This window comes from Saccostrea echinata, unplaced genomic scaffold (genome assembly GCF_033153115.1).
Source record: "Saccostrea echinata isolate AGI-Se365-2 ecotype Australia unplaced genomic scaffold, CSIRO_AGI_Sech_v1 ptg000020l, whole genome shotgun sequence".
NCBI lineage: Eukaryota > Metazoa > Mollusca > Bivalvia > Ostreida > Ostreidae > Saccostrea > Saccostrea echinata.
In genome coordinates this window covers 4400156-4415126 of record NW_026889769.1, presented here as the reverse complement: position 1 = coordinate 4415126, position 14971 = coordinate 4400156, and the positions used below count along the sequence as shown (strand labels likewise).

Genomic DNA, 14971 nt, shown 5'->3' with positions numbered 1-14971 from the left:
ATACATGTATTTATTTCAGGGGCAGATGAAGGCATCTACAGATATTTGAGTCAAAGATCACATATGTTACAAACATCAAATCAGTCTGTATATATTGAGTGTGTAACAGGAGAGGAGAAAGATGCAATCGAACAGACTGGGATTTGAACCTGGGCCCCTGAATCTCAAGTCAGGTGCTCTACCAACTCACAACCGACGATCAAACCTGTCTGACCACCACAAGTGAAAGACTTCTAAAATGTTAAGTTCTTCGATCTGAGATCAAAGTTGAAGGGTCAAGGCTATGAATTTGAACTGATTACCTTTTAATTTATAGAAATGAGCTTCATAAGGTCAGAAGTAAGGGACAATTGGTAAAAAAAATTATGGATAGGAATGTCAAATACAACATGTTATTGAGTAAATGTTATATCAGTTCACTCTGTGCTCCTTTAGAAACATTTTTGAAGAAAAAAAAGAGGGTAAAGGAATGAAGATTAAACAATTTTACCATGATTACTCTAGTTGTGTACTTTTTGGGGGAAATATGGAAGGTATTTCATTCTCCAAGTCTAAGGAGAAATATTCAAAGAATTATCCACTTTTCTAAAACTGTGACATGATATTTAAGTCTCCTCCAAAGAAAAAAATTGTTTGTATCATTTGTCCTTAAGTGATTATAAATCTCAATAATTTGGGTCTCATCTATTTCAGCTTCTTTCAAATACTTCAGGTGAGGGACACTTCAAACTACTGAACAAAGGTCATAGTTTTTCACCTGTTTGTGAACACATCTGTATTCATCCCAATAACTGATATATTTCAATATATAGAATTTATATGCACTATATAGGAAGTAGAAGACTTTCAAATAATTTTAAGAATAAAAAAAAATGTAAAAATAGAATTTGATAATGGTTCCAAGTCCCACTGTAATGTTTTTTATGGCATAAAAAAAAATCAAACTAATGTTGCCAAAGAAAAAGACAAAATATACAAATTTTTCAATTTTATTCTTTTTGAAACTTTAAAGGATTGTTCCTTGCATCATGTCAAAGTGGTTTCTTCTGCAAAAAGATTGAAATAGATTACAACTAGAACTGTCCAAAAGGGACAAATACCCCCCGCTGGGTTTTTCAGAGAAGGTACCAAATCACTAATTTTTTCTAGATGTGAGAGGTGTTCACAATTTGCTTAAACATTTAGAGTGAAAATTTAATTTCTAATTATATTTTTTTAATGAATGAAACTAAGGTGCAGCCTAATAAAACATCAATACTAGTAATTACAGTGTTTTTTATTACATTGAAAAAATAGTTTGCAACTATCTGTCATCTTTGTGAGAAATGACACTCTGCAAATTGATTGTTGAAAAAAAAAATATCATAATTAATTATACAAAATCAAATTGATCTTAATACCTTTATATCAAACTCATTTTAAAAATAAAAGGCTGGTTCCAGTAATTATGCATTTTGACAGACATAAATTACAATTAAGAGACTTAGTCAACAGAGATCTTTATTTCTTTCTGCCCAATTCCCAGGAGATATAGATAAGACCTGCTTGATCAGAGATGCCCTAACAGCTTCCCACAATGAACTCATTAATTAATCTTTAACTGGATGCATGTCCACTCATTACTCCCAAGGGACAAATGGATTTACACTATCTGCTGTGTAATGTAAAAACTGTTTTTAATATTTTGTGATTTTTTTTTAATTCTAATGAGTATATGTTTTAAGCTTTAGTTCACATTTTTGTACAGATGTTCTAGATTCTATGTCTCAAACCTTAGACATGAACCCGAAATGACTAAGTCAATAAAAATGAAAAAAAAGAACACCTGTAAAATGCAGAAAAATTATCAAATAATGTTGAAAATACCAGGTGCACATCTTCATATGGTAAATAATAAGTGTACAGATTTTCATACAAATCTATGCAATAGTCTCTGGGAACAGATCTGGACAAAACCACATAATAATAAAAATGAAAAAAAAACACCTGTAAAATGCAAAAAAAATTATCCAATCATGATGATAATACCAGGTGCACACCTTCATATGGCAAAGAATAAGTGTACAAATTTTCAGACAAATCCTTGCAACAGTTTCCAAGAAATGGTCCGGACAAAATCTCGTCTACAGACAGATGGACAAGCTGATTCCAATATACCCCCCTAAACTTCGTTTGCGGGGGGTATAAAGAGTTTGTCAAGGAAAGAATGAATAAGTAATGGATTAACAGCATGATGGTGTTAAATAGTTTAGATAAAACATTCCCTCCAAGGGCCAAAGGAGGGGGGGTGTGTTTTCTCTGAACTAGTCAACACTTTCAATCTTTTTTTTTAACTTACTTAAGAAAAATTCCTCACTTTGGACCTCCGAGAAACATCCAACTTTGCTATAATAAAAGATCTAGCCCATTTATGTATCCAACAGCAACACAATACAATAGCCTAACCGAACACCCCTTTTATTCATGGACTAGTGAGCATGAAATTAGAGCTAATGTTATTTCAAACCTTACCATTGTACTGAGCAGTCATATAATCAGATGAAGAATTTTTTAAACCTAAAGTAAATTTAGAGAGGATCAGATAGTATTTTGAATACTTTTGTCCTGGAAGCAGAAGAAAACTACAGAATTTCGATAAAAAGTTGGACATTTATCATGATATATCAGATGATGACTTGTTGAGGAAGTGTTGGGAATATTATGGAGTTCCAATCAAACAACACTTGTAAAAGTGCTGAAACAAATAAAAAGACTGTTGGTGTTTTGCAGAAAATGATTTAATATTCCATTATCAAGTTCTGTAAGAAAAACTGTGTCAAACAGGAGGTGCCTGATGGGCTGTCAGTTTACTCAATTGTTTTGAAAAATAGGCTGGAAAACTATAAGAATAGATATAACCCTCAAATAATTTGAGGGGGTTTGCTGACAATGGACTCTGAAATAATATTCAGCAAAAGGAAGTGATGTGGTTTAAGGTTCAAGGTGAAAATGTATTTATAAGTTTCTCAAAAAGTGATGTGTATGATTCGAAATAGCAGATTTTCTAATTCTCATTTTCTAAAAAAATTCATTTTGCATGTAGAGATTAAAAATAAATCATTGTAGTTTATTGTATAAATATTTTTTTTCTAATATACAAATACATGTACATGTATTCAGATAACTTACAAGGTTATTTGAGATCAACAAGAAGTTACATTCATACATTAGAGCACACTGTACAAATCCATTCAATTACACATTAAAGTCAAGCATTTGGTTCACAATCTTGGTACAAAAAAGAACTTATACACATGACTTAAACACTGACATGATACAGGTACTCTGTGTACACCTTGCTCTGCTATATAAAGAACTACTCACTGATACAACAGATTTTTTTCATCTTGAATCCTGTTTTAATGTTGATAACAAACAACTTCAATTGAACTCCCCCAAAATATCCTACATTCATTGATTTTGTGAATTACACTATACAAATCACTCCAAATTCTCTTACGCAATCTACAAACATTCTTAATTTATAACTAGGTAACATATTATTGACACATCTTAAAATATTTGGGTAAAACTCAGATTTCCCAAAACTATCTTCTTAAGTTACACGCAAATTTGTTATACTTACTAGTATAAGACATTGCCTCTAAGATTACCAGAGCAAACAGAATGTGTTTAAATCATCAAAGTCTTTCCATTAGGTAATTAACATGATCACAACATTTAGTTTTTGCACCAACATAAATTATAACAAAAATTGCTTTTAAAACTATACAGGACTACACAAAAAATATTTTAAAAAATCAGTGTTTTTGTTTTCCTCTCACAAAAATAACAACATACTTAGAATTACATAAACACGATTTTCATGAATAGTAACTTTATTGCACATACTCATGCTCAATCAAACATACTCCTAAAATCACACTAGCATTGTTGAATCACAGTAAAGCTGTGACAAATAAAAAAAGTCTAAATACACAAAACATTAATCCGCTGTATAAACAATATACATGTATGCTGAATTTCTCTTTGTCTTTTATCATAATAATTTAATGTATTTTGTAGTCAGATATCCAGAGAACATAAAAAAAACCCATTCTACTTATACTGTAGTTTCCATTTGAATATTATTGCTTTAGATCTAAAATTTTATGAAATTTTTCAAGTATCAAATTCATTATAAGATCATATTCAAACCATAAATGTTGTCTTCAAAAATCTGTATATAGGATCTCCATGGTTTGTGGTTGGATATGAATTTTATCCAATGAGTTGTGTGTTTTCTATGCCTGAGCATATCTAACCACAAACCAATGGGAGAATCTTTTTATCACGTTTTACACTGTTTTATATGTGAATCTACTTGAATCAATTGACTTTATCACTTTTACGCAAAAACCATTGTGATGTCACAATATTGTTGATATGAAAACAATATCATATGAGCTATATCCACTTTGTAAAGGAGTAAACATGTGATAAATATAATTATTACATCATGTATCTTTATTGCTCTTAAGACATCATGTTTTTCTGGGTTTACTCCTCTTTTTAGATTGCTCTGTAAAACTAGCTGAGTATGTGGTTGGCTCGCTGGAACCGTTGCTAGGGGCAACTTCACTCTGACTGGCAGCTATTAAAGTTTTAATTTGGACTACAGCTTTTGAAAGTACTGGTAATAACTGAAAACAGAAATAAAATAAATCAAATATGATCTGTTCATTTCTCTCTGTGGTGATCATCTAAATTTCACATTCCAATAGAAATGCTCAATCATATCAAAATGACTTAGCACATTATTACCTAACTAAACAGTAATAATGATACTCAGATGACTTATAAAAACAGTTCTAATAGCATAAAAATAAGTCTCCTGTTATGAAACCCATTTCAAAATACATGTACATGTATGGTAATGTTGCATATACAATGCACTATAAGTATTAATTTCAATGTGCACTTACACATGTACATAGCTGCAAACATTTACAATTCTTTACTCTTAACTGTGTGTGTGCATACATGTGATAAGTCAAAGACCACAAAACTGTACAGGAGCCATAAAAAACTGTACACTGCCTATCAAAAAACGGTATAAAGTATCACTTAAATTCTTCTGATAAGGCACCTTATTTCTAAACCAACAAATATATATTGTTGCAAATGCCTTATTTTAAAAGTTGTAATGGAGATCTGAATGCTTTAAAATTTCATATATTGTGTTTTATAATCACAATGTTCTTATGAATTGACTATAAATTAAGCTAGTTTAGATGATAGTTTGTTTGACAGCTTTATATAGTATTAACGCGAGAGTCAATGTCTACAATTTACATCTTGTTCATATTACTGATATATACATCAGCAATGCTATATAACAGCAGCAAATACAATCATACATAATTTTCAGCACATAAAAACTTAAAACTATATCCTTTATTTCATCGTATCATGGTAATAAACATCGTATATTTTACATGTATATTTACATTTCCAATGTCTTTGTCCAAGATAAAATTATGAATTGTAAAAATACTTTATTTCTACATAAATCTACTGGTTCATTGATAGGCGTGGTTAAAAAAAATCACGTGCGGGGCGGGACAAATAGAGACAGAAGCTGGGCTATTTGCACGTGCATTTGCAGAATCAATGTAAATATAAGGAATAACTGTCAGATTTTTTGGATTCATGACGATGATCAATCGATTGGCTTGCGTGATAATTTTATGCATAAATGCCTCGGCATTTATGAAAATTATCACGCAAGCCACTTGACTGATCACATCATGAATCAAAACAAGAGGCCCATGGGCCACATCGCTCACCTGAACACATTGGCTAGGCAAAAGCACAAATCAGTATTGAAAAGATTACTGGGGGGGGGGGGGGGGGGGGGGCTTGAATTTTAAACTACCTGATGATGCTTCCATGTCAAAATAACAAATGGCTTTGTTGTACTTGAAAAGATTTTTAAAATTTTTTCTCATATATTCCTTTGTAAAAATTTGATCCCCCATTGTGGCTCCTCCCTATCCCAGGGGTCATCATTTGAACAAACTTGAATCTACACTATCTGAGGATGCTTCCATACCAATATGACTAAACATAGCTTTTCTTTGCTTGAGAAGAAATATTTTTTCTATATGTTCTTATGTAAAACTTTCGATCCTCCATTGTGGCCCCGCCCTACCCTCGGGGGTCATCATTTGAACAAACTTGAATCTACACTACCTGAGGATGCTTCCATATCAATATGACTAAATATAGCTTTTCTATTCTTGAGAAGAAATATTTTTTCTATATGTTCTTATGTAAAACTTTCAATCCCCCTATTGGGCCCCACCCTACCCCTGGGGGTCATCATTTGAACAAAATTGTATTTACACTACCTGAGGATGCTTCCATATCAAAATGACTAATCATGGCTTTGCAGTTCTTCATCAGAAGAAATCTTCCTATATATTTCTATTTCAGACTTTGATCCTCCATTGTGGCCCCACCCTACCCCAGGGGTTCAACATTTGAACAAACTTGAATCTACACTACCTGAGGATACTTCCACATAAATATGATCAATCAGGGCTTTGCTGTTCCTGAGAAGAAGATTTTTAAAGATTTTTCCTATATACTTCTATGTAAAACTTTGATCCTCCATTGTGGCCCCACCCTACCCCCAGGGGATCATGATTTGAATAAATTTGTATCTACACTACCTGAGGATGCTTCCATATAAATATGACCAATGAGGGCTTTGCTGTCATTGAGAAGAAGATTTTTAAAGATTTTTCCTATATATTTCTATGTAAAACTTTGATCCTCCATTGTGGCTCCGCCCAACAACCGGGGGTCATGATTTGAACAAACTTGAATCTATACTACCTGAGGATTCTTCCATAGAAATATGACTCATCATGGCTTTGCTGTTCTTGAGAAGAAGATTTTTAAAGGTTTTTCACATATATTTCTATGTAAAACTTTGATCCTCCACTGTGGCCCTGCCCTACCCCCGGGGGTCATGATTTGAACAAACTTCAATCTACACTACCTGAGGATGCTTCCATATAAATATGACTCATCATGGCTTTGCTGTTCTTGAGAAGAAAATTTTTAAAGATTTTTCCTATATATTTCTATGTAAAACTTTGATCGTCCATTGTGGCCCCGCCCTACCCCTGGGGGTCATGATTTGAAGAAACTTGAATCTACACTACCTGAGGATGCTTCCACATGAGTTTCATTTTCCCTGGCCTTGTGGTTCTTGAGAAGAAGATTTTTAAAAGATGCTATAAATTTTTCACTAATTCTTCATTATCTCCCCTTGAAAGAGGGCATGGCCCTTCATTTGAACAAAATCCCCTTCACGCAAGGATACTTTGTGGCAAGTTTGGTTGAAATTGGCCCAGCGGTTCTTGAGAAGAAGTCGAAAATGTGAAAAGTTTACAGACAGACGGACAGACGGACAGACAGACAGATGGACAGACGGACTACAGACAAAATGTGATCAGAAAAGCTCACTTGAGCCTTCGGCTCAGGTGAGATAAAAATTAGACAGTTATTCCTTAAATACCTACGGAGATCTGGGTCAGATTCATGTATATTAGGTTATGTATTTCAACTATAGAAGTTGGCTTAATTTTTTTTCAATCAAGTCAGGAAACATTGACAGTTATAATTAAGCTACCTAAAGGGGTATCTTGATACGGATTTATAGCAAGATAATTATCCCAATTGGCATTTCACACCTTCACACGCGATGGTTTGTGTACACTACACAATTATCAGAAGGTCAAGTGTCAAACACAGGTGACGTTTTCCAGTGTCTCGCGAGCGAGAATGAGAGGAAAATGGCGGCATTTAGCGAGAAATTCAAAATACTGTACAAATTTTCATATTACGTGAATTTTGGTGTCCTGCCAGTACACGCTGAATGGGCTCGAAAAAACTGTACATTTTGTGTACCGTCGGTACATATCACATGTATGTGTGTGTGTGTGTGGGAGGGAGGGGGTGGCACAAGTACAATACTTTTCTATTTTTAGCTCACTTGAGCCAAAGGCTCAAGTGAGCTTTTCTGATCAAAATTTGTCCGTTGTCTGTCGTCGTTGTAGTCGTTGTTGTTCTAAACTTTTCACATTTTCATCTTCTTCTCAAGAACCACTGGGCCAATTTCTACCAAACTTGCCACAAAGTATCCTTGGGTAAAGGGGATTCAAGTTTGTTCAAATGAAGGGCCACGCCTTCTTCCAAGGGGAGATAATTAAGAATTCGTGAAAAATTAATGGCATCTTTAAAAAATCTTCTTCTCAAGAACCACTGTGCTTGAAAATATGAAACTTATGTGGACGCATCCTCAGGTAGTGTAGATTAAAATTTGTTCAAATCATGAACCCTGGGGGTCATGTGGGGCCACAATGCGCGATCAAAGTTTTACATAGGAATATATAGGAAAAATCTTTTAAAAATCTTCTTCTCAAGAACAGCCAAGCCATGATTGGTCATATTTATATGGTAGCATCCTCAGATAGTGTAGATTCAAGTTTGTTCAAATCATGACCCCTGGGGGTCGGGTGGGGCCACAATGGGTGATCAAAGTTTTACATAGGAATATATAGGAATAATCTTTAAAAATCTTCTTCTCAAGAACAGCCAAGCCATGATTGGTCATATTTATATGGTAGCATCCTCAGATAGTGTTAATTCAAGTTGGTTCAAATCATGACCCCTGGGGGTCGGGTGGGGCCACAATGGGCGATCAAAGTTTTACATGGGAATATATATGAAAAATCTTTAAAATTCTTCTTCTCAAGAACAGCAAAGCCATGATTGGTCATATTTACATGGAAGCATTCTCAGGTAGTGTAGATTCAAGTTTGTTCAAATCATGACCCCCGGGGGTCAGGTGGGGCCACAATGGGCGATCAAAGTTTTACATAGGAATATAAACGAAAAATCTTTAAAAAATTTTCTTCTCAAGAACAGCAAAGCCATGATTGGTCATATTTATATGGTAGCATCCTCAGATAGTGTAGATTCAAGTTTGTTCAAATCATGACCCCCGGGAGTCGGGTGGGGCCACAATGGGCGATCAAAGTTTTACATAGGAATATATAGGAAAAATCTTTAAAAATCTTCTTCTCAAGAACAGCCAAGCCATGATTAGTCATATTTACATGGAAGCATCCTCAGGTAGTGTAGATTCGAATTTGTTCAAATCATGACCCCCGGGGGTCGGGTGGGGCCACAATGGGCGATCAAAGTTTTACATAGGAATATATAGGAATAATCTTTAAAAATCTTCTTCTCAAGTACAGCAAAGCCATGATTGGTCATATTTACATGGAAGCATCCTCAGGTAGTGTGATTCAAGTTTGTTCAAATCATGACCCCCGGGGGTCGGATGGGGCCACAATGGACGATCAAAGTTTTACATAGGAATACATAGGTTAAATCTTTAAAAATCTTCTACTCAAGAACAGCAAAGCCATGATTGGTCACATTTAAATGGAAGCATCCTCAGATAATGTAGATTCAAATTTGTTCAATTCATGACCCCCCCCCCCCCCCCCACACCACTTTATTTAAACTTTTCAACCTTTCAAGACTGAACTGATTTCTGCTTTTTCCTAGCCATAGTGCTCAGGTGAGCGATGTGGCCCCTGGGCCTCTTGTTATGCTATGTTACCCCCCGTTCACACAGAGCTGCGACTTTACGACGATCATCCTGATCAAGCCACGATCTGAAAAAGTTTTGGATCGGGGTGGATTGGAGCCAATCGGCGTCTAAATCGAGCAATTTGGCAAATTATGGTCTTCATTATGACCGTACTACGATGCCCCTACGTCAAACGCACTGCTAACACGCTTCTACTACGATGTTACGCAGACCGTTGCAGACCAGCGGCCGCGTTTACTGCATTTACGCTACAAAAACAAACTGCTGCCTGATAGGTCGTGGTATGATCGGTGTAAGGTCATTGTAGGTCTTCGTAGGATTGTCAGGAACGTAGAGAGATCGTAGTGGGAACGTAGTAAGAACGTAGTGGGAGCATTGTAGGAGCATTTACTTGATAAGTTCCCGACTGTACTACGCTTTTATTGCGCTTTTTCTCTCCACGATGCTTCCGCGCTGTTTGTACGATTACGGCGCTTCTACTACAAATTTTTACGACTTTACCCCGATTCTTGTTTGCCACGATCCGGCTACGCTTGTTTTGAGCATGTTCAAAATAAGCGTGGCGAGAGTGTAGAGCTCTGATCATGAAGACCCTACCGCGATCATACTGCGCTTATAAAGACTCCTGCGATTTGTCACGATCGGCCACGTTTTCGGCCACGCTTTGATCGTAGTAGAAGTGGCGTCTATGTGTGAACGGGGGCTTATGGACTTCAAATTTTTTTTGCCTCAATTCCAGTCTTATCAAAACATGGATTCCATTTACTGATACAGAAGTCATAGAGGTATCTTAGAGTCTCAATATACTTGACAAGAAACCAGAGCTTACCAAAGCAATTAATCTCCTATGAGTTACTAACATAAATATACAAGTATACTTGAATTAAGTCCATTTCAAATGCTCATGATATTAATAAACAACATTCATCATTTGAATAAAATAACCTTCTTACCTTTTGGTAATTATAAATGGCTACTCCTATAAGTATTGCTAGTGGTAGAGCTAGAACAGAGCTCTGACTCAACTCTTGTTCTAATGATTTCCTCTGAAAAAAGAAGACGAAAGAACATCTAAAATGTACATTTATTTTAAGACACAAATAGTTTATTTATAGAGAACTTCTACATTTTAAGAACTTGGTCTGCACACGAAAGTAAATATAAAACATTACTTTGAAAATGAAAGCAAGAAACGCTAAGACTTTTTATGACTATTTTTGACTTAAATATATAAAAGTACAGAAATCAAAATATACTTTATAAATAAAACACTATATCTAAAGGCTTACTTTGGGTGTGAAATTGAATGTGAAGTGTTTGTAAGATTTGTTGGTCTGGAAGCTGATTTCTGGTAAATCATATTCATACGCCGCCTTAGAAAGAGTACTCTCCAGACGTAGTAAGTATTTCTACAAAACAAAGCATCGGTAATCAAATAGAAATATAACTGTTCTACAATCCATCAAACCACAAGATGTAATATATACAAATGTCCTTGGCACTGTATGTTCCTACTGCCTCTATTTATAAAGAGGACGGAGGGAAATATGATGTTAATAGCTCATTCAATAATTACAAATCCACTCTTGTATAACCTCTCCCCAGATCTTCTCTAATAATGCATTTCTTGCTTGATCTGCCCAGGCAATACAAAAAACTTGGGTTTGAAAATAAATCATATGTTACTCGTACCTCATTAGTCATCTGTAGTGAAGGGAGATAGAAGAAAGACACAGGACCAAGACTAGAGGTGTGTATCGGGGAATCAGGATTGTCATCTCGGTACAGGCGCACCTAAAAACAAAGGAATCAAGACATCACAACACTGCAAACTTGAACTGACATGACAGGGAGAGTATCCTAAGCTTTACTTCCGTTTTTGTAAAGTGTGTAAAAAAGTTTCTATTTTATTGTAAAATTCATTTGTCTGGATTGTAGGCTTAAGCTTGAATGTGCTGTTATAATGGTGAACATTTATGATTAATTTACACATTTTGTCTCTTTTTCTCTTGTCTGATTTGCAGGATATTCAAACAATAACAAAAATCAAGAATTTGAAATGTTCCCACTTTCATGTCTGTAGACAGAGGTATAAGTAATAAAGGAGGATGAAATGAACCTACTCTGTGTGAATCTACTAAAAGAAGAGGTTCTCTTACTAAAGCTTGCTGAAGGATGGTATATTTTATTGCCTCTTGTGTAAAAATTGAGATACAGAGTCAAAAATACTTTCAAATGTGTGGGTAAGTTAAATTTCTTGTGAAATAATAATTACATAAACAAAACTCAGACTTATCCTCAGCACTTTTCAGATACATTAGGATCTGATTTATCTGTGTAATAAAAGATACATAATATTTGTGTTTATCACTTGCATCAAAGCAATGTTTTTGCAACACATAGGAAAAAAGTGTCCATCATGTGACAAATCAAGTCATGTGACATCACGAAAAATGTTTTAATATAATGCTGATAGAAGCCTCTTCAGAAAATTGTTGTATTTCTATACATATCTTGCAAATCTAAATCAAAACCTAGCACACAATGAGTGGCATGCTTTGAGTGCATTTTAAAGCTTCAGACAACCTTAACATGTTGGGTGATATGAGAATTGCTGTACCTTGAGATGTGGGAGGAATTCTTCTTCAGTGACCACATTTCCACTGACGTCCATTTGATTGTTACGGCGGAAGGCAATAATATTGATACCAGTGAAATCAGAGTCCTTAACCTAAAACAGATTTGAACTCTTTGGATAAATATAAGGAGAGTATTTAAAGTCAAACTTTGTTATCTCAAACTCGAAGAGGCCGAGAAAAAAAATTTAAGATCTCTAAGGATTAGAGATATTGATGACTTACTTTGACATATCCATGGTATTCAAGATATTGATGTTAGAGATATTGTACTTACCATATATTATTATCATGAAAAAAAATAAGGAATAAAAAAAAGGAAAATTACAGTACATAGATGCATTCCTTTGAACTTTATACATTAGTTTTTTGGACATACAGTAAAACAATCCCTGACCACTAGTTCCTGGTACTGTGGAGCAGCCTTTTCTATATGTGGATTGACTTCTGACTTCAAACGAATCTGATATGTACACTTAGGCTAAAATTAAACACAATCATTCATTAAAATATTGTATAGTATGAACAGTTCAACTTATAAAATGTCATCAACCACATACATTTAAAAGTATTAGGATAATCATCATGAAATTATGCAGGTATATGTTCATATACATGTGTCAAAGCTAAGCAGTCTAATGGTTAGGGTCATGTCTGACAAGTTTGGTTTACATTCAGTGTCAATGGTTTAAATCCAGTGTAATAAATTGAATCTGCATTTTATATCACAGGTTTTTTGACATTTTTCTCCGTCTCTATTGACTCAAGCTACAGCTGTACTATGCTGGAAATAGGTACACTTCTAGACTGAAGGTGAGAAGGGATGTTCTTTAGTCTCTGATTGACTAAATCCCATCCACTGAAAAACTACAAATCTAATTTGCCTCCCTCCTTGTTTAAGTATGGCCCATGAACTTCCAGATGGGTTGAGTTGGAGAGTTACTCCTCTTGTAAGCAAATACAAAACTCATTAATTCAATAATCCATTGCAGGTTTCACCCATTTAATTTTACATGCACAGGACGTACTGACCTTGTGCAACTTTATAAAGTATCATCACACTTTAAACAGAATCTTTTGTCCTCAGGTCCTATAGGACTTCAAAAAATACCTGCAGTTTCCTGAATTTGAAGGACTTTACACAGGAAACCCTCTTATAATCCTACAAGACTTTATAAGGATTTGCATTCCTCTGATCTTGGAGGATCTTATACAAGACTTGAAGTTCTATAATCCTGTAGCACTTTATAAGGATGTGAAGTCCTCTGATCCTGTAGGACTTTATATAGGACTTCACTTCCTTAATCCTGTAAGACTTTTTACATATCTGCAACCCTCTGATCATGTAGAATTTTATGCAGCACCTGCAACCCTCTGATCTTGTAGGACTTTATACACAATATACGCTTCTTTAATCATGTAGGACTTTATACAGTACCTGCAACCCTCAGATCCTGTAAGATTTTATTTAAGATCTACACTTCCTTAATCCCACAGAAGTTTATTCAGTACATGCAGTCCTTTGATCCTGTAGGACTTTATAAACAATCTACACTTCCTTAATCATGTAGGACTTTATACAGTAACTGCAGTCCTCTGATCTTAGAGGACATTATACTAGACCTGAAGTTCTATAATCCTGTAGGACTTTATACAAGACCTACTCTTCTTGAATCCTTCAGGACTTTGTACAGTACCTGTAGCCCTCTTATCCTGTAGGAGCCATCAGGTTCAGTCTTGCTCTCCTCTTGGTTACACTCAGGTTTGTCACCCACTGCCTCTACAATCACTCCTTGCTCTGCTTCACCATTTAAAGACGTCACAAATCCATAGCAGCTGAAAGGGAATAAAAGTTATTCTTATTCTCGAAGATAGGAGCAGCTGTTACTAATCCTAAAATCAAAAGTAATACTTGTAAATAAAAAAGATGAATGCTCTTATTCTCAAAACAATGATTATCCCTGCAAACATAGCAAATTAAGATAAAATATGTGATGGCTTTGTTAAAACTTTTTAATCACTGTCAAATTTGTCTAATCTGAACGTTGTGTATTCTAAAATCTTGCCTAATACAATGCAAACTTTAAGTCCCTTTCAATAAATTCTATTATTTAAAATGTTCTCAAATCCAGAATGTTGTCTAATTTGGCCAATTTCTTTGGAACCAGTGGAGTCTGGATTACACAAGGCTGAGCATAAAATAAAACAAAGGACCACAGAATAGGAAATTCCGTCTAACCTGTATGCAATTCGGATTCCTTTAATGCTGATCTTCATGGTGGTGCCCTCCAGGACATCGATCATCTGGGAGTTAGGCTCAAACTTGTACTCCTTCATCATTGGACGCAAGTAATACTGGCCGGGGCTCTGTCATCAGAAACAGGGACACAAAATTTCACTTTTATTTCACATTTACACAAATATAAAGAAATCCTTTCCCATTTTTTTTTCTATTAATTTTCTTTATCAAAGGTATGAATTTTTTATTTTGCTATAAAAACCAGCTTACCAGACCAATGAAGACAATTGTTCCATTTTCTCTGGTGACATTATTACTGCGGTACTGCTTTCCTCCACTCAAAGAGAGAAGAACATCAGAAAGAGGCTGATTTTTCTCATCAACAACCTTAAATATATAAATGTACATGTATGTATGCAA

The 14971-nt window shown here is 34.9% G+C and overlaps 1 protein-coding gene across 1 annotated transcript in view; it reads right to left on the bottom strand.

Moving 5' to 3' along the window:
* Positions 1-3092: 3092 nt before the first annotated feature.
* The window catches only part of LOC133189962 (BOS complex subunit NOMO1-like), a 37183-nt gene continuing 25304 nt past the window's right edge, over positions 3093-14971 (bottom strand). Inside the window, exons 22-30 of the mRNA XM_061325410.1 lie at positions 14822-14938; positions 14552-14679; positions 14010-14148; positions 12710-12793; positions 12297-12407; positions 11369-11470; positions 10966-11085; positions 10630-10722; positions 3093-4682 (exon numbers count right to left, since the gene is read on the bottom strand). Coding sequence (XP_061181394.1) covers positions 4524-4682; positions 10630-10722; positions 10966-11085; positions 11369-11470; positions 12297-12407; positions 12710-12793; positions 14010-14148; positions 14552-14679; positions 14822-14938 — 1053 coding nt within the window. The 3' untranslated portion in view covers positions 3093-4523. The remainder of the gene's footprint in view (positions 4683-10629; positions 10723-10965; positions 11086-11368; positions 11471-12296; positions 12408-12709; positions 12794-14009; positions 14149-14551; positions 14680-14821; positions 14939-14971) is intronic.